General features: G+C 43.8%; 1 protein-coding gene across 27 annotated transcripts in view; it reads left to right on the top strand.

The window, feature by feature from the left end:
- Window positions 1–23,140, top strand: part of ARPP21 (cAMP regulated phosphoprotein 21) — a 162,403-nt gene that overhangs the window by 91,084 nt on the left and 48,179 nt on the right. For 16 of the 27 annotated variants that reach the window (XM_040246277.1, XM_040246276.1, XM_040246273.1 and 13 more), the window contains 5 exons: window positions 2,735–2,968; window positions 11,293–11,474; window positions 12,428–12,532; window positions 13,644–13,889; window positions 17,504–17,630. In XM_040246277.1, coding sequence (XP_040102211.1) covers window positions 2,735–2,968; window positions 11,293–11,474; window positions 12,428–12,532; window positions 13,644–13,889; window positions 17,504–17,630 — 894 coding nt within the window. The remainder of the gene's footprint in view (window positions 1–2,734; window positions 2,969–11,292; window positions 11,475–12,427; window positions 12,533–13,643; window positions 13,890–17,503; window positions 17,631–23,140) is intronic. The other 11 variants (XR_005722041.1, XR_005722040.1, XM_040246279.1 and 8 more) reach the window with 1 other exon arrangement.

Raw genomic sequence — 23,140 nt, 5'->3', positions numbered from 1 at the left:
AGGCTAGCCCTAGATTCTTTCTTGGGCCCCAGTTTTTCTCACTGTCTAACCCATCAGCCGGGATGCAGGCTGAATCAATTGTGTGTGACCTTCAACGCCTGGAGGCAGAAAGTGTTACTGTATTATTACTGTTGTTGTTGTTGACTCCTAAGTGTCAGACTTGGACTGTAGCCTCACATCATAGACACAAGTCCACACACACACACTACAGCTTGCAGTGAGCAGCGACTTCAGGACCAGGCATGTTAGCCATGTGTTCCCACAACCACTCTTGCCATTCCCACATTTCCCTTTCGATCCTTTTTTTCTCTGCCCATATGTTTTTTAAACTAACTTTTATTGGAGTATATTACTTTACCATGTATTCATTTCTACTGTACAGAAAAGAGAATATATCCCCTCTTTTTTGGATTTCCTTCCCATTTAGATCACCAAAGAGCATTGATTAGAGTTCCTTGTAGATTCTTAACTAGTTATCTGTTTCATACATAGTATCAGTAGTGCACATATGTCTCTCTGAGTCTTCCAATTCATCCCTCCCACTTTGTACCCATATATTATTCAGAACCATATCACCATTAGTTAGATGGACCATCTTGAATTCACCTGAAACTTGATCATTCTGAATAATCAAAAAAGCATGGAAGATCCCCGCACAGAACCCTGGTGTCGGTCAGTACTGGGTCATGGTCAAATCTAGATCAGTCTGCCCAGATCACATCCCAGCTCTGTCATTATCTGGCTGTATGAGTTGGCTTGAGTTAGCTGCCTTCTCTGTGCTTCCATTTCCTCCCCTATGTGTGCAATCATAGTCCTTCAAATTTCAGGTTTTACTAAGATATCCACTCATACTACATACCCAGTGAATATCACTATCCTTCTAATTTAGGATAACTTGACTTTTATTTTGATATACTTTTAGGTGTCCCTTAAAAGAGTCAATGAGAAAATAATTTAATTACACTCCAACATTGATAATACTCTACTTTGAGGGACAAGAAATGGTCTCTCTGAGAAGCGATGCGGCGACATAGTCATGACTATTTTTGCCCAGTTCTGAATGTGTTCAATTCAGATAACTTAAGTTTAAGATTTTAAGCCACTCTACCATGTTTGACTCGAATTTGAAAATAAATTCACACCTTGTATTCAAAAATAAAGACAAAAATATCACCACACTCTGTAGTGGTCCCTTTTCTCTGCAATCACATTATATTCCTCTCACTTATTTTAAAAGTTCTCCAGTTTAAGGGCACATTTTAGAATCTTCAAAACAATCTTAAATATTCTTTATATATGTATTAACCTTTAGTGACACAGAACAATGAATTTTTACTGATATAAATCAATAGTGTAGGCTAATAGTTTTTAAAGTTTCTTATACTCCATTCTTACAAGCTGTGATGTCACTCAATCCATTAGTTTGAATCTACAGATGTAGAAATTTGGCTTGGTGCAGTTTCTCTCTGAGGCTCTGATTTAATATTCAGGGCCCCAAAACAACCACAGTCAAGGGCGCTGGAGCTGCCTGGCTCTGGTTGCTGGTGTATCATGGACTTGGAATGTAGCTTTTCTTGTCCACACTGGAGGGAAAGGGAGATGATTAGCGTTGAATTCCATCTCGGTGGCTTGTGCACACTGACCCAGTTACCTGCGTATGTGAAAATCGTCAGTCCACAAATCCCGCCATGCTTCTGCTCTTGTGTCATCTGAAGAATGATCAGTCATTATCACGATGGCCAAGACCTCTTTGATTTACCTCTTGATCATATTAATAATGAGAATATGCAAGATCTGGTGCAGATCTTAAGCACTTCCTAGATCTTAATTAAAAGGAATGAGCCAGTTCTTCTACTCACATTTGAAGGGAAAGATCACTTCTGACTACGACCTTTTCAAAATTCAGCTTTATGGATGTTGAAGAACCGGTACTTTAGAACCATCTACATGACCATAGATTCCTCCTTAAACTGCAGTCATTTTAACCTCCATCCCAGTCATTTTAACTTTTATGTATTTATTTACTTGGCTTCAGTGGACAGGAATTTGAGCAAAGTCTGGGAGACAGTGGAGGACAGAGGAGCCTGGCATGCTGTAGTCCATGGGGTTACAAAGAGTCAGACACCAGACGGGACTTAGTGACTGAATAACAACATTTATTTGGCTTCATCGGATCTTAGTTAGTTAACAGCATGTGGGATCTTCTTTGCGTCAGGAGAGATCTTTCACTGCAGTGCGTGGGCTCTCTTGTAGTGGTATGTGAGCTGATTTGCCGCACATCCTGTGAGATCTCCATTCCCCCAACAGGGATGGAACCCACGTCCCCTGCATTGCAAGGTGGATTCTTAAACCCTGGACCAGGAAAGTCCTCCAGTCATTTTAGTGTCGTAACTCAAGCTCAGGGAGACCTTTCCACATCATTCTCTTCTCGAGGAGACAGGAATTTTCAGGCACTGAGTTCCACGGTTTATGGTACCATTTACCAGCTCATCACCCTAGTGGTGTGTGAGGTGCCAGGAACTGAGAGCTCATTCTTCATCTCTCTTTTCCTGGGAATCTGATACATCGGAAAAACATGTGACAAATATTTCAACAAAATGTGGGAGAGGCATTAGTTAGTCTCATCCTGCAGCAGTCACCTCAGATTCTTTAGTGATGGACTGTTTACAGTAAGCAGTGGTTCCCCTCCCCTTCTCCGTGTGGAATGACTCATTGATCTATGTCTCCCTGGTAGGTTCCGAGTCCTCCAGCAGTGCAGGCTCCTCAGGATCGCTGTCACGCACGTATCCGCCTCTCCAGAGCACTCCGCTGGTCTCGGGTGTGGCAGCCACTTCTCCTGGCTGTGTGACCTACCCAGAGAATGGGATGGGGGGCCAGGTCGCTCCCAGCAGCACCAGCTACATCCTCCTTCCACTCGAAGCTGCCACAGGCATCCCGCCCGGAAGCATCCTGCTTAATCCACACACAGGTTGGTTCATCACCTCTCTTTGACTGAGACACAAGATCAAAGGTCTGTTCTTGTGTCTGAGCTTTTGAATTTGCTAGCCAGTGGTCTGAGAATTCTTGGGGCCTAAATGGCGGTGGAGGGTCTTGTTTTAGCAAGAGCAGATCTATAGAGAGCTGGAATCTGTATCTTGGTATCGCTATCAATATTGATGTGGAAATCAAAATACAGATACTAGAAATATACTTTTCTCTCTGGCCTCTCTTCCCTGGGTATGGTCTCCCTCATGTATTCCTGGGAGCTAAGATCAGAAACTGTTGAGTGATAAACTGTGAGGTACTCATTGAAAATGGATATTTCTCAGGCTAAATCCATGGTTAGCTTGTTTTGTTCAAAGTGTTTTCACATCCAAGATAATTTCAGGAGCTTGAAATCTCAGCTGGACACATAGCAGATTCTTCACTACATAAACTGTCTTGTCATCTTACAACCCCACACAGATCCCACTGGGAAATAAGGAACAGCAGTGGCGAGAGTATACAGAGGACAGGATCTTATGTATTTCAGGAATTTTAGGGTTAGGCTGGTTTTTGGTGGGATTTGGAAAATTGCTCATTTCATGACCACTGTTTCTTTCATGATGAATGGGCATTGTTGTTGGCTTTTGTTGGGTTTTGTTTTTTACTTATTTAAAATCGAAGTATAGTCTATAGCATTATGTAAGTTACAGGTGCAAAATACAGTGCTTTACAAGGTTTAAAGTTTCTACTCCACTTATAGTTATTGTAAAACACTGGCTATATTCCCCATGTTGTGCAGTGTATCCTTGTGTTTTGTTTTATACCTAATAGTTTGTACATCTTAAATTGCTTTGTACTTATTTAATTCCTCTAGTGGTCAGTTAACTTGCACAATAACTTCAGAGGACCCAGAGCCCTGGGCAGATAGACTAATGAACACCTGCTCTGTGAGGGATACTTCTCAACCTGAGGCAATTTTCCCATGCATCCAAGGCCATTTGGCAATATCTGCAGATATTTTGATTACCATGACCTGGAAAGGAGGGGCTCCTACTGGCATCTAAGGAGAGAGACCAGAGATGCTACTGCTGCTGCTCATGCTGCTAAGTCGCTTCAGTCGTGTCCGACTCTGTGCGACCCCATAGACGGCAGCCCACCAGGCTCCCCCGTCCCTGGAATTCTCCAGGCAAGAACACTGGAGTGGGTTGCCATTGCCTTCTCCAATGGGTGAAAGTGAAAAGTGAAAGGGAAGTCACTCAGTCGTGTCCCACTCTTAGCGACCCCATGGACTGCAGCCCACCAGGCTCCCCCGTCCCTGGGATTCTCCAGGCAAGAGTCCTGGAGTGGGTGCCATTGCCTTCTCCCAGAGATGCTACCACACATCTCAAAATGCACAGGACAGCCCCTGACACCAGAAGAGTATCCAGCCCCAAGATGTCAGTAGTGCCAGGGCTGGGCAACCCTGGGTTGGAAGGCTTGACATCAATAAGTCATTTCTCTAGAAACCTTTGAAAGAGATGGAAAAAACCTTTTGAATTTTCTCAATATATATCTGTGGTTTGGTTTAGATTATTCCAGAGTATTTCTTTGATGAACTAAATTTTTAAATGCAGTGCTGGTTAAGAGTCTCATAAAAGTGCTGTGACTCCATGTTTTCACATGTCTAGTAATTAGGAAATTCAGAGATGGGTGAGCATGATAGTAAAATACTTACTTGAATAATTGCGACATTTTCATGAAAGCATATGGCACATTCTCAAGGCACGGTGTGTGACTGAGACATTTTGAAAATGCCATAAGCTTGAGGGGAAAGAAGGCATAATCATTTTATTGAAAACCATTTGAAAGCTTTCAGATTAGATACTTGTAAGGAGGATATTAGATTGCTTTTATTTTATCTGGATCATTGTAAGCACTATAAAGGAAATGAAAAGAAAACCAAGATCATATCCATTACTCTGGGCACAGATCAAAGTGTGATCCGATGCTGTCAGCTTAAATTCTTTCACTTTTAATTGAGATAGGGAGGGTTTGTAGACAAGAGTATCCACTAAGCGTAGTTTTGAGTGGTATGTTTTAACCAGAATTGCAGAGTGTTTCCAAAAAGCTCAACAGAGTATTTTTTTAGGGGACAATGATTTGTAATGATAGAATGGATGTGCGTGTGTATGTGTATATTATCATCCATAATCTTGTTTATAGAAAAGGGAAGAAAGTGCTTCCTGGTGCCAAGTCCCAATTTTTATACATTGGCATGAGTAATTTAGAGCTGTTATTGAAATATCTCCTTTGCAAATGAGTCCTAACTAAAGAAAAGGATCTAATAACACTGTTGAACAGAGTCTCCATTCATGACACTCTCCCTAGACCAGGAGGAAAATAGTACTAAATTATTCTTGCCATGATGAGTGGTGAGATGTAAGGTAAGTTGTGATGTTTCTTTTTTGCCAGAATGTGTTTATATTTGTCAATTAAAAATATGCACAAAATCCCCTCCTGGTCTAGTGGTTAGGACTTGGTGCTCTCACTGCCATGGCCCTACATTGCATACCTGGCCAGGAAACTAAGATCCTGCAAGCTACGTGATACAGCCAAAAAAGGGGGGAAAATGTGTACATATATAGATATATATGTGTCATATATCATATTTATGTGTGTAAATGTGTATTTCTGGTGTGTTGTGAGTCTGTCTCAGGCTATTAATCTCTCCTTTTTAAATATTTTTTTTTATACAGATCACTTTTAAAGTCTTTATTAAATGTTACAGTATTGTTTCTGTGAGGCATATGGGATCTGAGCTCCCAACCAGGGATTGAACCCACAATCCCTGCATTGGAAGGTGACATCTTAATCACTGGACTGTCAGGGAAGTCCCTATCTAATCTCTTACATGATGCTACTATTAAAACTGGAAAGTTGCCTCCTTTGGGCTGAAATTCATCTTTCTCTGGCATTGCTGCCCCCTCTTAGAATCCACACCTCTTACCCTTTCTTAACCCTTTCCTAACTACCTATATGCTAATACGTGATAGGAACGCTTTGGTATTAGCAACCCTGAGCCTGTGACTCCTTTGCTTCTTGTGTGAATTGCTTCAGGGTCCATTTCTCAGTTACCAGCACATTCCTGAGCTTGTGGGGAGGAGCCACACTTGGTTATATTTTTTGCTTCCCTGGAGTGGATGATGAAGTAGCCTGAGGCACTGTGCTCAGACATAGGTCCTCAACAATTACATATTTTTGAAACAGTGTCTACTATTCATCATCCATGCTGATGTGGAGAGTAGAACAGTTTTTCATCCAGTGTCATATATCTGAGAATGTGCCTCATGTGTAAAATGATGATGGATAAAATATCTGTCTTAAGCAGGAATAAGACAAGCAATGATTTGAAATTCTAAGGTGCCTGTCCATCATTTGTCTGCTAACTGAAACAAAAATGAGACTTCCTTTGTCGGCACAACAGACCGGGCTTTTACTTGACACTGAGTATTTGGCAACTGAAACCAACCCATCCATATACATTCTTGCGGTTCCCCAGATACAACCAGGATTTTTTTACTTTGTCTGGCTTTAGACTCAGCTCCCACTTGGTCCATTTCTAACTCTGGACCTGCGTTGACTGTTGTTTCTTTGCTTTGTGGGCATCTGGATGAAGGAATCAGAGGCTCTTTGCTCGAGAGTTATCTCTGGACCATGCCTTCATCCTTGCCAGGCAAGCCTGGGTTTGATTCTTGAGATGCACCTTCCTCCAGCTGTCTTAGACTCAGCGTCCTTTGGGAAATTTCTAGCCGAAGGCTCATCTTTGGCAGTTTTCTGTCAACGTGGTGCTATTCAGAGATGTCAACAGGCATTGGCATCCCTCACGCCCTTGTTAGTGTCCGTGTGTTCTGTTTTGCCATTTTGCTCTGCTTTTGTCTGGCTAAAGTTCAGGAGCGTGAGACGCAAGAATACACCATCTGCAAGGACTTTGACTTTGAGTTGCCTTTGAGGGCTGGTTTGTTCCGAATGCTCCTCGTAGGCTTCCATAATGCTCTGCTTTTTGTTTTTCACAGGACGTCTAGAACCAGTTTATCTGAACTGCTCCCGCCTTGTGCTCGAATGCGCCATGAATATTTCGTGTGCTGTCTAAAAGCATGTCTTTGCAAGACCTGAAGTAATCTTTGCTTATCCATAACCATCAGCTTCTTTATCGTTTGACTTCTCACTTTTTAAGAACTAGGAAGGAAAATATTTTTCCCATCATACCCTCCGTGTCTTTTTAAATAAATACCCTTCTGCCAGGTACATAGTAGCCATGCTTTAGTATGGGAAACCAAGAGCATATAATTACTTTTTTAGTGTGAACTGCCCCTGGATTCATTTCCTTGTTACCAGCCCATTTGTAAGCCCTTTCTGAGGAGAGGTCCTACTGAGCTTTTCGTTTTTGTTTTGCATCCCTGGATAACAGAGCCTCGGTCCCAGGCAGGGGCTCAGTCTTTATCTATTAGTAACATAATGTCGGCTGCACGTTACACACATTGATGTGAAGAACGGAGTCGTTTTTCATCTCAAGTCATGTATTTGAGAGCGGTGGATGCTCTGCAATCAAACCTGCTCTCTGCCCTGGCTCAGCTCACAGCCCGGGCTTACTGCTGTCACTACGCCCTCTTTACCTGCCAACACCCATGCCAGGCCTGCTGGGCATGCTTCTGCAATTCTGACATGAAAACCTCTGCTGAGTGGAATAGTCCTCGGGCTCGTGAGCCTTTCTCCTCTGGTTTTCAGCTGCGGTCATTCAAAGTAGTTGTCTGTACTTAGTCGTAATTACGTCTGGATTGGTGAATAGGTAGAAAACGGGGAGGCCGTCAGAGCCCGACTTGAAAACCAAGAGTCACCTCCTGGCCCTCATAGGAAATTGTTTTTGGTCTCTTCCCTGACATCTGTCTTGACTCTTTTCATTTTCCTCAGTTCTCTCCATTGTTCCTTGGTGAGCATAAAAACCAACCTTTTATACTATGTTCTCTTTCCAGAAGAGCCTGCCCCTCTCTCTACCCAAGTGAATTCTTAGTACTTCCCATGGACTGTAGCACGCCAGGCTTCTCTGTCTATGGGATTCTCTAGGTACAAATCCTGGAGTGGGTTGCCAATCCCTTCTCCAGGGGATTGATCCAACCCAAGAATTACCTGGTGTCCTGCGTTGCAGGTAGATTCTCTACCATCCCAGCCACTAGGGAAGCCCTAGAAATTTTCACGTCATTGTTTAGAGATACTTCTTTCTTCTGGTCCCCAGCACAATAACATTATACTTTACAGTTATATTGCACCCTGCTACTGGGCTAAGCCATGTCAGCTGTGTCTGACTCTGCGCGACCCCATAGACGCCAGTCCACCAGGCTCCGCCGTCCCTGGGATTCTCCAGGCAAGAACACTGGAGTGGGTTGCTATTTCCTTCTCCCTAAGTATGGTCAATTTTTCACACTTCCTTTGTTCTCACTGGGGTAAATCAAAAGTCTCAGAAATAGTGGGACTTCTCTGGCCCAATAATTAAGACTCTGCGTTTCCAATGAAGGGGGCATGGGTTCAATCCCTGGTCAGGAAACTAACATCCCACATGCCACGTGGTGTGACCAAAAATCCACAAATAGCAGTTTTTAAAAAAAAATCCAATTTAAGAAAAAGTCATAGAAATAGTAAAGATCATTTTCTTTTTGTTTTCCATCTTTGCATGTTTGTGTTTATGTGTGTGTGTGAGCATAGAGTAAGACTGACTTGAAAATGATTTCATATGTAGTTGCTATTTTTTTTTAATGTTAAGAACCTAAAATTTTCCTCTTACCTAATAAGATACCAAATAGGAGGAGAGAACAAAGGATTAGAACCCCAAATGGGCCAGTAGATTTTTGTAAATTGAGCTGTTTTGAATTCTTTCTTGAATTGTTGGGTTTTGCAGGAAAAAATGGGTTGCGGATTTTTTTTTCTTTTTAAATTCAGAAGAGTTATTTTGGAAAAAAGAACAATAAGACAATAAAACATAGCTAAAATTAAATAACAATGATAGAGAAACAAGTGCTTATGGAGAACATTTTTTAAAAACCCTCTAAATGTAGTCATTGTTCTGTGACTAAAATTCTAGCACATTTGCTTTTCTATCACAGCATGTTGTGATTGGTTATGAAACTGTTGTTAGAACTTCTGTGATTCTGGCAGGTATGTTCATAAATATGCAGCATATAAAGTTACTTGTTGGATACACACACACACACACACACACATACACACATTGGGGGAAGTCCTGAAAATTTGGGAAATGCTAAAGCTTTTGTGTCAGTTCCTAATTTTCTTTTTAAAGGAAGGTGTTTTTTTCCAGAGCCATCCATCTTTATTTGTTCACTTTTTAAAGTTTATTTTTAATTGCAGGATCGTTGCTTTACAACGTTGTGTAGGTTTCTGCCGTATAACAACGTGAATCAGCCATAAATATACATATACTTCCCCCTTTGCTCAGCCTCCCTCCCACCACCCCCGTGCCACCCTCTAGGTCATCACAGAGCACGGGCTTGAGCTCCCTGTGTCATACGGCAGCTTCCCACTAGCCATCTGTTCTACACATGGTAGCACACGTTTCAGTGGTACTCTGTCAGTTCATCCCACCCTGTCCTTTCCCTGCTGTGTCCGTAAGTCTGCTCTCTACATCTGCATCTCTGTTCCTGGCCCTGCAAATAGGTTCATCAGTATTTAAAGGAAGGTGGTTTCTTTGGCTACATCATGCGGCATTTGGAATCTTAGTTGCCCGACCTGGGATCAAACCTGAACCTGTGTGCTCTGCAGTGGAAGCACAGAGTCCTAACCATTGGGCAGCCAGGGAAGTTCCATGTCAGTTCCTAAATGAGTTGAAATTAAGTCCGTTGCTCTTTACCTGTAGGCACTTTGCCCATCTGTTCACCCATATTCTGGGTCTTCTTTATCTACCAATTCTGAGGGTGATTCCACCTTGGAACATGACCCACACCTCTCCTAACTTCTCATGTGTTAATGAACAGTTTTCAGTTATGGTTGGATTTTTTTTTTTTTTTCATGGAACTTCATTCATTGTCCCATGTATTCATCACACAAACTTGGGTAATTCACTAAAGTTGTTTGGTGTGATGGGAGGTGAATGGACCAGAGTCATTTCCTAAGTGTCTCACTTACTACTTCATTTATTTCTGAACAAGTTGCTTGGGCCCTCCAAACCCTGATTATCTTGTCTCTGAGAGTGCAATGAGGGACTTCCCTGGGGGTTAAGTTGTTAGAACTCCACACGCCCACTGCAGGGGCACAGGTTCAATCCCTGGTCAGGGAACTAAGATCCCACAAGCCACGTGGCACAGCCAAATGAATAAAAAATAATAAAGTGGAATGAGATTGCACATCTGTGGGGTTCCTGGAAGAGAAGACCCTGGGTGTAAGGTGCTTGTTGCTGCACCTGTCATATTGGAAACCCATTTCTTCTCTCTCTTACCTCCCTTTCCCTCTTATCCCCTCTCTTTCATTTCCTTCTCCTTACCCTTCTCTTTTCAGCCCCTTATTCCTGTAACCTTCCTAGCTTTCCTCTTCAGAAACAAAACACAATGACACCTTTCTTCCTCGGAGGCCCAGTGAGATCCCAGGGATACTATTTTGTAAACTATAAAATACTCTTCAAATGGCAGGAACAATAATAGTGAACCACACCAGTATTTCACAGGACAAGACTATGTGTATTTGCTTCCCTGTGATCAGATGGTTCTGTGATGAGTTTATTATGCACCACCTTCAAAATCTCAGTCCCTCCCTGGCTGCTGTCTACTTAGAGAAGTGAATGAATGCATGCGGTATATTCCGGTTGTACATATATTTGTGGAACAGATAATGATTCTGACTTGGTGACCAGCCCAGTGGAAGCAAAGCAAACGTACTGGTAAATAATGAGTCACTGAATACCGCAGAGCTGTCAGTGCAAAACAGCCCTTATCTCAGTGTAAGTTATCTGGCTGGTGGCTGCGAGGTACAGGAGAACACACACAGGGCTCCACGGACCTCCTTCTCCGGGTGCCACTACGCACAGGTATTTTTAGCTTTGGTGAATCGACCTGAAGGCGGTAGCTTTATCTGCAGTATCTCAAATTGCTCTGGGCTTATTATACTGTTATTTTGCTCAACCAGATGAGTCTTAAACAGTCAAGTCTTTGCCCTGGTGAAGGTACTGGTGTCCCAGGGTTCCACTGGCCCTTGTCTTCAGGTTCCATTTTGAGAATCTCTCAGCGGGGTTCTTTGTGTCCAAAGAGGGCTTGAGAAGTTTCCCTTGACCAAGGTATGGTCCCATTGCAGGCCAGCCCTTCGTGAATCCTGATGGGACCCCTGCCATCTACAACCCCCCAGCCAGCCAGCAGCCCCTGCGTAGTGCGATGGTGGGGCAGGCCCAGCCGCAGCCCCAACAGCAGCCCTCCCCGCAGCCCCAACAGCAGGTCCAGCCAGCCCAGCCACAGATGGCCAGTCCCCTGGTCACTCAGGTAAGAGCTGGCGGGAAGACCGGGAGGGGAAGTGCTCAGAGACGGAGGTCACGCCAACCTCAGAGGTGCGAAGTGTCAGGAAGGGGGCTATTTCCCGTGGGTACCACCCCTGTCCACTCAACTCCATCATAAAAGCTGGCCACCGAGAACCCTGGCTGATAGGCCAATGGGACTTCAGCTGGATCCTTAAGTGTAGGTAGAGCTGAGCGCCCACCCCATCCAGTGACTTGCATGCTGAGGCCTGGTGCTTGGGAACAGGAATGACAAATGCTGCTTGTGTGGTCAAGGAGCCTGACTTGGGGATGGAACTCAATCCCATTGTCATCATTCCCAATGCAGAGCAGTGTGCGTGTCTGCAAAGACTCAATATGATATGCCTTACTAACGGGAAGAACAGAAACCAGCTCATTCCAAGGTGGCCTGGCTATTCATCTGTGCCTTGGACAGATGTAGGGCTGCCCTCCTGTTTTAGGGCAACATGTGGAAATGGCCACAGAAACCTGAGGTATCCAGAGAAGTTGCCAAGGTGAACCTGTTTTTTTTTTTTTTTTTTTTCTTGCTTCTTACAAAAATTTTTCACCCTGGCAACTCTTAGCCTTTGGACTATATTTTTAGAGCCAGGGAATCTGACCACCACCAACAACATGAAAAGTCTCACAATTCTTCTTAAAAAAAAAAAAAAACTAAACTAAATGAAATTCTTTAAATTCTGTAGTGCTTTACAGTTTTTTCAGAAGTTTCACACACATGATTTCTTATCTGGGCAGCAAGCCTCCCCCAGGCTGGCTGGTGCCAGTGTGCCTGGCTCTGGCTTCCCATCAGTGGCTGGCCCCCCTCTCCAGAGTGCACTGAACCAAGACTGCTTGTGCAGGACGGTGGTGTGCTTCAGAGGCAGTGTGATTGCAACCCCCAGCACTTGCCTGTTAACCTGATCAGCTTTCTCTTTCCTCCAATCTGTCCAGGGGCTGCAGGCTTCCTCCCAGTCCGTGCAATACCCAGCTGTGTCTTTTCCTCCCCAGCATCTCCTGCCTGTGTCACCAACGCCGCAGTTCCCCCTGGTACTGTATCTTGGGGGGATGACGTTTCTCCTGGGAGAGCGTGTTCTCTGGTTTGGCTATTGCCGGGTGGACTGATGCTGGGTGGCGGGCCCTGAGCTGACTGTCAGCGGGGACGTGGTGCGTGAATGTCTCATTCCAGAACATTGCCACTCCTCTCCAGAAAGAATGCTTTCCTTTCTGTCATCTGTCCCATGTTGAATGCTCCTGCAGTCTGATACCCCTTTAAGAGTTTACCAGCTTGGGAATTTTCCTGGTAGTCCAGCGGTTAAGACCTCTGTGCCTCCCCTGCAGGGGTCAGGGTTTCCATCCCTGGTCGAGGAACTAAGATCCCATATGCCATGATGCACAGCCAAAAAAATATAAAAAGGCATGTACAAGCTAAGCAGGAATTGGATGTCCTCTGAGTTAGAAGTCAGGAGGAGAGAGACACATGAGTTTGGTGTGAGGGTTGGGAAGTACCTTAAAATCAGTATCTAGATGGTAACTGACATCACCCGCTGCTCCTGATACAGGTGTTCCCCTAGTATCCCAGTCCTCCAGAGCTCTCTCATTTCCCCTCAATGTACTAAGTCCTTTTGGACAATGAGAGTGAGCATTCTCCCTTAACTTTAGGCCAGGCAGTGAATAAAGACTCCTTTACAAATGGAATCCCACTCAGCCTGCTGATGACTCCAGTCCTGGTTCCATTTTTGCAGCAGCCAAGGGCAGTACAAGTCCCTCTTGTCTCTCTCCAGTAGGCAGAGCCTGTGGGCTATTGCTGGTAGACCAGGTGACCCTCTAGGATAGCCCACCAAGTCCTTTTCACCCTAGTGTTATTCTGAGGATCTTGAGCCCACAATGAAATAATAATCAAATAATCATTTGTTTCCATTGAAAGAAAGAGATACAGGTCAACCTATTGACCATCTCTGATCCTCAAGATGTTTGACATCTATTTTCCCTTGTTACGTTCTCTTGTTTTGGACAGAGAATTCCTTTCATTTATTTTTTTCCAAATCGTGCCCCCTCCATCTCTGGTAAGGACAAGCCTTGTCCTGCGTCTGCTTCTGTGTGCCCCTCCCATTCCTCAGCCAGCCTTGCTGATGTCCTGGTTTCTCTTGATGGCTTGCAGAGAGAGGACGTGGCCACGCAGTTCAGCCAGATGACCCTGAGCCGGCAGTCCTCGGGGGAGACTCCCGAGCCCCCCGCTGGTCCCGTCTACCCGCCGTCCCTCCTGCCTCAGCCCACCCAGCAGCCAAGCTATGTCATTGCTTCCACGGGTCAGCAGCTTCCCACAGGGAGCTTCTCTGGCTCCCAGCAAGTCCTCCAACCCCCTGCCTCGCCACAAGGATTCGTGCATCAGCCTCCACCCACACAGGTGAGTGTGCTTCTTCTCACACTTGGGACCCAGAGCTGGTTGACCCAGAACACCTTGAGCTCGGTTTCCATGTAGAATATCACCGACTCTTCCCGCTTCGCCCTTCTGGGGCATACTGATACTCCCAGCCTACAGGTCCTGGTCTGTCCTGTCCAACAGCTGTGCAGAGTCTTATGGGGCTCAGAAAGGAAGTTGGATGAAGCGGACCTGTGGCCCCAGGACCAGAGGGAATGGCCCACTGTCTAGGCTGCTGGTGCAGTAGCCATGGCACAGCATCACCTCCTGCAGGATATGGCTCACTATGGTGATGGCTAGGGCAGGAAAGCCCTGGGGAAGGAAGCGGGGAAGTCAGCTCCTGGGGAACTTGCATCTCTCCTGCTGCTGCTCTGGAGACATGTTTCCTTTCTTACCCATTCACAAGCGTCTTTCTGGAGCTAATCGGGGGCTCCTCTCAGAATATAAAGGAGGAAGCTAAGCCCCCTCCACTGTACTCTCCTCTCCCCTGGGGGCTCTGGCCTCCCATGCCCGCCCACCGGTAGCCATTAATCATATTTAATTGACTTGAGCATGTAAGACACCACAGATCACTGATTTTTACTGTCTTCTCAAAGACTGATTATGTGTTACTCTTCACCACCAAACATCTCTGGGGCTCTCCTGGGCATCCCTTGCTGAATATTGCAAGTGATTACTGTCAAGATGTAAAATGCACTGAGGCGTTTTCTGGTCCATTTTCAAGGCATGCACAGCCCAAGCAAATTCCATCCTAATTATGAAATATCTCATTGGAGGAGCTGTTTCAAGTACAGTGTCACCTTTGTATCGTCTGTGGCATTGCCTTAACATCTTGAATAAATTATTTTCTTTTCCAGCCATGCAGAATCCTCTGCCATGAAGTGATTTTCACCCATTCATTTTATCTTGAGTGATAATTATAGTCTGCCTTTAGCTGCCTTCTCTGTAATGTAGCAGTGTCACTGGTAGGGTTTAAAGTCAAGGTGGCTCAGTCGTGTCTGACTTTGTGACCCCATGGACTTTATAGTCCATGGAATTCTCCAGGCCACAATAATGGAGTGGGTAGCCTTCCCCTTCTCCAGGGGATCTTCCCAACCCAGGGGTTGAACCCAGGTCTCTCACCTTGCAGGTAGATTCTTTACCAGCTGAGCCAAGAGGGAATACTGGAGTATTCTCCAGTATTCTCCAGAGTACTGGAGCCACCCAAGAATACTGGAGTGGGTAGCCTATCCCTTCTCCAGCAGATCTTCCTGACCCAGGAATCAAACTGGAGTCTCCTGCGTTGCAGGCAGATTCTTTACCAACTGAGCTATCAGGGTAGGGTTTAAGGAGATGTGGAAAATAAGTTACAGGAGAACAGGCCTCACCAATATATTAATTATTTTAATAATATTTAATTATTGGGAAAGAGAAGATTTGGCAGAATATTCAGTCAAAGCGTTTTTTTTTTTAAACAAAGATGTCCTTGCTTGATTGAAGGAATTCCAGTTTTAGTGAGCAAAGATACTAGAGCAAATATTAGAGCAAAGACAATCCAGACTGCTGGTGTGTCTGCAACGGAAATGCTCTCATTCTCTCTTTAATAGATTTAAAAATAGAAAGAGAGCGGGAAGGGGGGGAAAAATCAGAAAACACATGTTCATGATCAGTCTGAACATCTCTGAACTTCTTTGTAAAAGAACCACAGGTAAAGGTATAGGATATATCCCACAGTGATTTTCAATTTATTAAACATTTTAAAACTCAATGACTCAATGATGTATAATAATGAAAAGAACATGAGATATGGTCTGTGGGCATATATGAAAATATGCTCAATTTATGCAGAAAAATGAACCTATTTAATAACTATAAAGGTCAGTTTTGTCTGACTTTCCATGAACACTCAACCCACCAGAAGAATGAAGCAAATATGCATGGACAAGGCAAAGAGGGCAAGCCATAAAAATCTCCATGCTCAAACAGATGGCCCCTAACTTTATTCTAAACAGATAAACCTTGTAGGCTGTGAACTGGCATGCCTCTGCTTACATTTTAAAGAAGTTGATAGAGGAAAAGTCACAGACCTAGAAATAAAAGGTAATTGATTAATAAGAAAAGAGCCTTCATATAAATGACCTGAGACAGGCAAGAAATCTTTCCAGGTCAGTAGACATTTGATTTGAATCTTACTGGAAGTAATTAGAATATTTTCAGTCATTCCCAGTCAGGAGAAAGTGACAGAAGGTGACATAAACAATAATTTTGACCTATGTCCCCTTCCTGAACATTCTTTTTTAACCTGTGTCCCTTTTTAGATTGAATATTCTTTTTTTTTTTTTTTGGAGGGGGGATACTGGCTATGTGCCACTCTGATAAGTGCTCTGCTGGACCTCCCCTTATTTCATGACTTCATCCTCTGATCCTTTTAGGCTGGAGATCAGATTTCATGACTTACTTGTGTTTCCATTACAAAAACAATTCAAGTTAAATGATCACATTTAAGTGAAGTGAAAGTCACTCAGTCGTGTCCAACTCTCCGTGACCCCGTGGACTATAGTGCACCAGGTTCCTCCGTCCATGGAATTCTCCAGGCAAAAATACTAGAATGGGTTGCCATTCCCTTCTCCAAGGGATCTTCCCAACCTAGGGATTGAACCCAGGTCTCTTGCATTGCAGGCAGATTCTTTACCAGCTGAGCCACCAGGGAAGCCCGATCACATTTAAAACTACCCTAAAAATGTGTTGTCGTTGTTGATGACTGTTTCATTCACTCTTCTTGCATTTAAAAAAAATAAAAAATTCAGTGCTTTAAGACAACAGCCATTGTCTAGTTCACGGCCAGGTCAGCAATTTGTGGCAGAACTCCGTGGGGATGGCCCGCCCCTTTACCACGTGGTGCTGTCCCAGGCAGCTTTACTGGGACTGGAAGGTCCCCTTTGGCCTCACTCTTGAGTCAGAGCATTGGGATCTTGGCTGGGCAGCCTCTGGCCTCCACATGGCTTCTTTCTCCAGCTGGGCAGTCTGGATCTTCTCCTAGTGGCTAGGTTCTCTCCTGAAAGAGTGAAAGCTGCAAGTCTTCTTAAGGATCAGGCATACAAGTCTCAGAAATCATCATTCCTGTGTCATGACGTTAGTGACACATACATGGGCTTCCCTGGTAGCGCAGCCGGTAAAGAATCCACCTGCGATGCAGGAGACCCTGGTTAGATTCCTGAGTCGGGAAGATCCCTGAAGAAGGGATTGGTTACCCACTCCAGCATTCTTGGGCTTTTCTGGTGGTTTAGATGGTAAAGAAGCCTCCTGCTATGCAGGAGATCTGAGTTTGATCTCTGTGTTGGGAAGATCCCCTGGAGAAGGGAACAGCTACCCAGTACAGTATTCTGGCCTGGAGAATTCCATGGACAGAGGAGTCTGGTGGGCTACAGTCCATAGGCTCATAGAGTCGGACACAGCTGAGCAACTTTCACTCACTCAATGCATATGCATGTAGGCAGGATGGCCATCTTTGCAATTTACTGTATTCACATTATGTCGTAAGATGACAATGTATTTTATGTTTAAAAACATTACTCCATTTGCAGCCCTCATGTCCGGCCATTGTCCTCTTCCTTCCCCAGATGCCTGTGTATTATTATCCGTCTGGTCAGTACCCTACCTCAACCACGCAGCAGTACCGGCCCATGGCCTCGGTTCAGTTCAGTGCTCAGAGGAGCCAGCAAATTCCACCGACGGCGCAGCCAGCAGGTACTTGGAATCTGTTGCCCATTTCCTCCTCCAGCTGTTATTTTGCACATACATCTCTCAGCTGTCCTCTTTGGATGAGCATCCAAGCTTCATAGTTCAAATCAGCTCATTTCCCTTCCCCGGGGAAGATAACGGAGCGTTTGATTAACTCTGTGTGGGAAAGTGACAGGTCCCACGAGGTGAAACTCACGTTGCCCAGCCTCCCCAGCATGCATGCGAAACACGGTGTGCATAACTGACTTGGGGACCCTTTTAGTTTCTCTGACAGCTGAGAGCCAACCACCTCCCCATCTTCCTAGTTCATACTATCCCCCACCCATTTTAAACCTAAAGAGACTCTTCCTCTGTTCCTAAGGCTAGGCAACCATGTTAGGTTGTTTCTGTAGCACCATAAAAAAATGCAGTGTCTTGAGAAGAAGATCACTGACACCTCAGCCTGTGTCCCCATGGGACTCGGACCCGGGCTCACGGTCTGGAGGGCCATTCACCGCCTGCGGCAGCCACTGTGCAGTGGGAAGGGGGGCCGAGGCACTGTCCGAGAGTGAGTAGCAGGTCTCACAGTGAACCGGTCTCTTTCCCTACTGTGTCACACTCCTGACGGGACGCCGCCACCCCAACAGCAGCAGGAAGCCGGCAGGTGCGAGGGCCCTGCGGTGGGGTCACACGGGTGTCCCTCCCGCTGCCCACAGAGTAGGGGGAGCCACCGATGGTCCTGCTGAAGACCCCCTGGCTGGGGGCCCCTGACTTCCGTGAGTAGGGCGGCGTGTTAGAGCACGTGATCTCATCCGTCCTCTGGCTTCCGCACTGGATCTGTGTCTGCGCCTCTGTAATGTGTGAGATGTGGGGGTGGGAAATACACAAGAAATACACAGCTTTTGTACGTTGTGACCAAAAGCAGCATCTTTCCCAAGAATGAGTGCAAATCCCCACCAGGAGAATACTCGTGCTGGTGGGGCTGGCATTTTGTCAGTTGGGAGGGATCATTTATTAACTGTGTTGGGAGTGGCTATCTGTTCTTTAATTCATCTCACGACCTACTTAACTTCTGTGGGAGAAGATAGGGACTCATATAGCAGGCAACCAGACTTTGCCTTGTTTTCAACACTGTGTCAGTTTCAGAAAGAATAGATTTTGACCTCTGAATTGACACTTTTGCAGCAATGAGAGCACTAAAGGATTTCTAATTATTAGTTATTTTAAGATAGGTGTTTGAGCCATATTTTCTCTCCTTGTTGGAAAATGTTATCTCTTTCAAGTTGGTGATAACTGTGCTGTGAATTTAGATACAGTCTCTAGTGATGTGTTGTTTGCATTCTGAACCATCTTTTTTTTTTTTGTCTGGTCATGTTTATCAAAGAGTTAATTTATAATCTAGCTCTTGGCCGAGACTATAGCAAAGTTTCCCTTTTGGTTACTGATGCCTTTAAAAGAAGAAAGATGTCAATATCTAATTATAAGAATTTTAAAATTTTTAGTTGAGTGCCACTGTTTGAGAGTTTTCTGAAGGCTATGTTAGTCCTGTGTTAGGGTATAGTTTACATACAAGAATGCAGATCCAGAGGGCAGGAGCCAATTGCACTGTGAGCTCTGGGTCTGTGTGAGGGGCTGAATAAGTTGGGTTAATGTATTAACTAGGTAACAGAATAAGATTTTTAGAACAACCGTCGAACTCCCCACTGCCTTCACTGATGCATGTCAACACAAAGGAGAATCCATGTGACCTTTGTTTCTTCTTTTTTAAACAATGTGGGAGAATTTCGGGATGCAGAAACCACTCTCCCCATCTCAGGGAGACCTAACTGGTAGCATTCATGAAAACCCAGTGGCTCTGACTTGTCCCATGGCTCCACACCACCAGGGAACTGCCACCCCAAGGCGAGATAATGACACGTAATTAAAAGAAGGCATTCTAAGCCAGTATCTTGCTCAAAATAGCAGCTGGTGCTTCAGGTGTCAAGGAAGTGAGTGGCAGCTAATGTGTCTGTTGGGGTGGAGAGATGAGAAACGCCAAAATGATACCTGCACGGCATCATCCTTGAAATTGATAACATAGTGTGCACGTGCGGGCCCTGAGCTCCTAGTTCAGTGAGCACACCGGACGTCAGGCCTAACATTCCCCAGCATTTTCCACCTCTCCTGAATTTTCTGAGTGTTTGGGAGGGCAGCTGGTGATCTCCCTGAGAATCACCTCTGCTAATTAAACCCAAGGAACACAGCTCAGCGATGGCTCCGTGATGGTAGAAGGGGCCCTGGGACCCTACAGCTGGGAAGCTTTTTGCCGAGCTTAGTGGCACCAACAATGATTTCCCAAAGGCACATGGTGAGTTATTTGGGGGAGCTGCTGTGTCGGTGGACTCTCTGACAGAGAAAGCCTCCTAAGCCTGTGTGTTAACCAATTTGTCATAACAGCATAAATACACTCACTAGGTTTGCCTTTACTTCCTGGTGTGGATGAGCCTATAGAAATTAACATGCTGGTAACTAAGGCAGCATGTTACCAAGGTGGATAACATATGACTAATTCTCTAAGTACACAAGTTGGCTTAACAGCAGAACAACTTGAAAACCTGGACTCTTGCCTCCCAACTCACATGGGCTTCCATGTTATTTTGCAGAGCTGGTCAGGAACAAATGGCAGAGAGCAGCTGAGACATCTGCATAGGAATCACACATTAGGAAGGAAAAAAATAAGAGTTCCTTTCAGATCACATCTCCAATTCCAAATTCCCTTTTCAGCTGACTTAAAAAGCAAAATATATGTACATATACCTTCATTCTTGGTTCTCCAAGATCTTGGGCATGTCCTAAAAAGCAACAAAAATGAGCATGTAAAGCCCCATATACCTTCCTAACTAGGCATTTGGGAATGAATACATCCTAATTTTGGTATTAGAGTACTGCTGGTTTCATAAAATAAATTAGAAAGTATTTCCTGCTCTTCTGTTTTCTGGTCCAAATGTGTCAAGCTGGTACTAAATCTTCTTTGAATGTTTGTTAGAATTCTCCAGTGAAACTTTCAGAGCCTGGGAATTTGCGGAATCAGAAATATTTTGTTTTCTTTCTATTTGAAAATAATATGTGGAACTTTTTCATTATAAATTCATTATGGTTATAAAACTATTCCAATTATCCATTTTATCTTTGCTGAGCTTTGGTAGTTTGTGGTTGCTGAGGAATTGGCCCATTTCTTCTAAGTTGTAGAATTTATGGCTATAAAATTGTCCATAGTTCTTTATTATTCCTTTATTTTTCTTTTCTTTTCTTTTTTTTTTTTTTGGCTACACTGGGTCTTTGTTGCAACTCAGGAGTTCTTTGTTGTGGCATGCAGGCGTCTCGAGATGTCTGTGCAGACTCGGTAGTTGAGGCCCATAGGCTTAGTTGCCCTGTGGCATGTGGAATCTTAGCTTCCATCCAGGGATTGAACCTGCATCCTCCGCATTGCAAGGCAGATTCTTAACCACTGAACCACTAGGGAAGTCCCTCCTTTATTATTTTTTTAATAGCTGCAGAATATGTTGTGATATCTTGTTCCACCTTGATAATGATAATTTTTAAATTCTCTTAATTTTCATAAGAGCTTCCCTGGTGAGACTCTTCCCTGAGAAAGAGTCTACGTGCAATGCAGGAGTCTTGGGTTAAATTCCTGAGTTTGGAAGAATCCCTGGAGGAAGAAATGGCAACCCACTCCAGTATTCTTGCCTGGAAAATTCCATGAACAGAGGAGCCTGGCAGGCAGGCTACCATCCACGGGGTCTCAAAGAATCAGACAATCTTGCTAAATTTATTGATTTTATTGATCTTATCAAAGAACTGCCTCTTTGTTTCATTAATTTTCTCCATTTTTTATTTTCAATTTTATTGATTTCTGCTCTTACTTTCTTCCTTTTACTTATTTTAGCGCTATATTGCTCTACTTTTTATAGTGTTTTGAGGTAGGAAGTTGGATTATTGATTTAAAACCTTTGCTCTTTTCTAATGTAAGATTTTAATTTTAATTCTAAGTTTCATTGTCAAGTCCACTTTCGCTGTGTCCCACATATTTTTATATGTCATATTTTCATTCATTTATATGTATTTTTTCTTTGCTTGGAGATTTCCTCTTTGACCCATGGTTTATTTAGAAGTGTGTTGTTTAATGTGCAAATGTTTGGAGATTTCCCTGTTGTATTTCTGTTATTGATTCTAGACTTATTTCATTATTGTCAAAAACTATAATTGATTTCAGTTCTTATAAAATTGTTGAGGTTGGTTTTATAGCCCAGGATATGGTCTCTCTTGGGGAATGCTCCTTTAAACACTTGAAAAAAATGGGTATTCTGTTGTTGTTAGGTGGAATGTTCTATACATTTCCATCAAATTCTATTTATTTTGTTGTTCAGATCTTCTATAATTTTGCTGATTTTTTATTTGCTCATTCTGTCTGTTGCTGAGAGGTGGAGATTCACTACTTCAACTATAAGACTTCCTAAAGTCCTGAAATGAATCTCAAGACAAATGTTGCCCCCACCACCAACCCCATACCCCTGAAGTCTAAGGATGGAGGGAGGTCTGTAGCTATATGGAGCATGTTGGTTCCTTTCCCAAATAAACAAGAAGTTCTTCCTTCTCTAAAAGAAGCTGGAAGCATTCCATAGAAATTCTGTTCCATAGTCTGGAAGGGAAAGGCCCTTTGACCAGTGGAGTTTGGGTAATGTCTTCTATAAGCTGCTGCCATGTCTCTCACACACCAGGCTTTCAGCCCTGTTGCTTAGTGGCAGTAATATGACTTTAGGTCTAGGTATAAAAATCATGAAGCTAACTGCTTTACAAGGGACAGTCCAGTGGTTTGCTTTGCCTGATAGAGCAGAAGATTCTGTATTCTTGTCATGAAAATAAACTAACACAATATTGTAAAACAGTTATCCACCAATTAAAAATTAAAAAAAAAAAATAGAACAGTAGGAAGAGAAAATGGATGGCTTCAGAGAAGAAAGGGGGGAAAAACACAAAACTTGCTGGAATCTTAAATTAGACTAGATTCTAACTCTTGTGGGTCATTTGAGGTGGATTCTGACAATTGTGGAGATGCCTCTCACTTCTACTTTTTAAATCCTTTTCCTCTCCCACATTTTCCTGCTCGAACCATCTGCTAAATGAGGCATTTTGGATAAAAACCAATTTCATAGAGCACTTTCCATGACAGTGTTTTACTTTTAAAACTGTAGTTCAAAAGGAAACAATGAAAATCTTAACACCCTTACATCCTATTGCAAAACCCCCTGCAGCTTTTGTGGGGCTTCTGCAGGCTTACCTAATTTACTTCTGCTCTGCTCAGGTCTCTGTGTTGGGCTGGTGAGACTCCACCCTGCCTTGTGATAGGAAAGTTGGGATTTCTTGCAGGAGGAAATGGTGGAGGTCTTTAGAAGTTTTTAAACTTGATTCATTTTTTTTTCATTAGTATTTAAGGTAAACCTCACTTGGACTTTATCTTACACTCAGCTCATCAGCCATCATGAAATTTAGATAGTACT

Source organism: Oryx dammah, unplaced genomic scaffold, assembly GCF_014754425.2.
Source record: "Oryx dammah isolate SB20612 unplaced genomic scaffold, SCBI_Odam_1.1 HiC_scaffold_9, whole genome shotgun sequence".
Taxonomy (NCBI): domain Eukaryota; kingdom Metazoa; phylum Chordata; class Mammalia; order Artiodactyla; family Bovidae; genus Oryx; species Oryx dammah.
The sequence above is the reverse complement of the archived record's forward strand: the minus strand, read 5'-3'. Positions and strand labels throughout refer to the sequence as shown.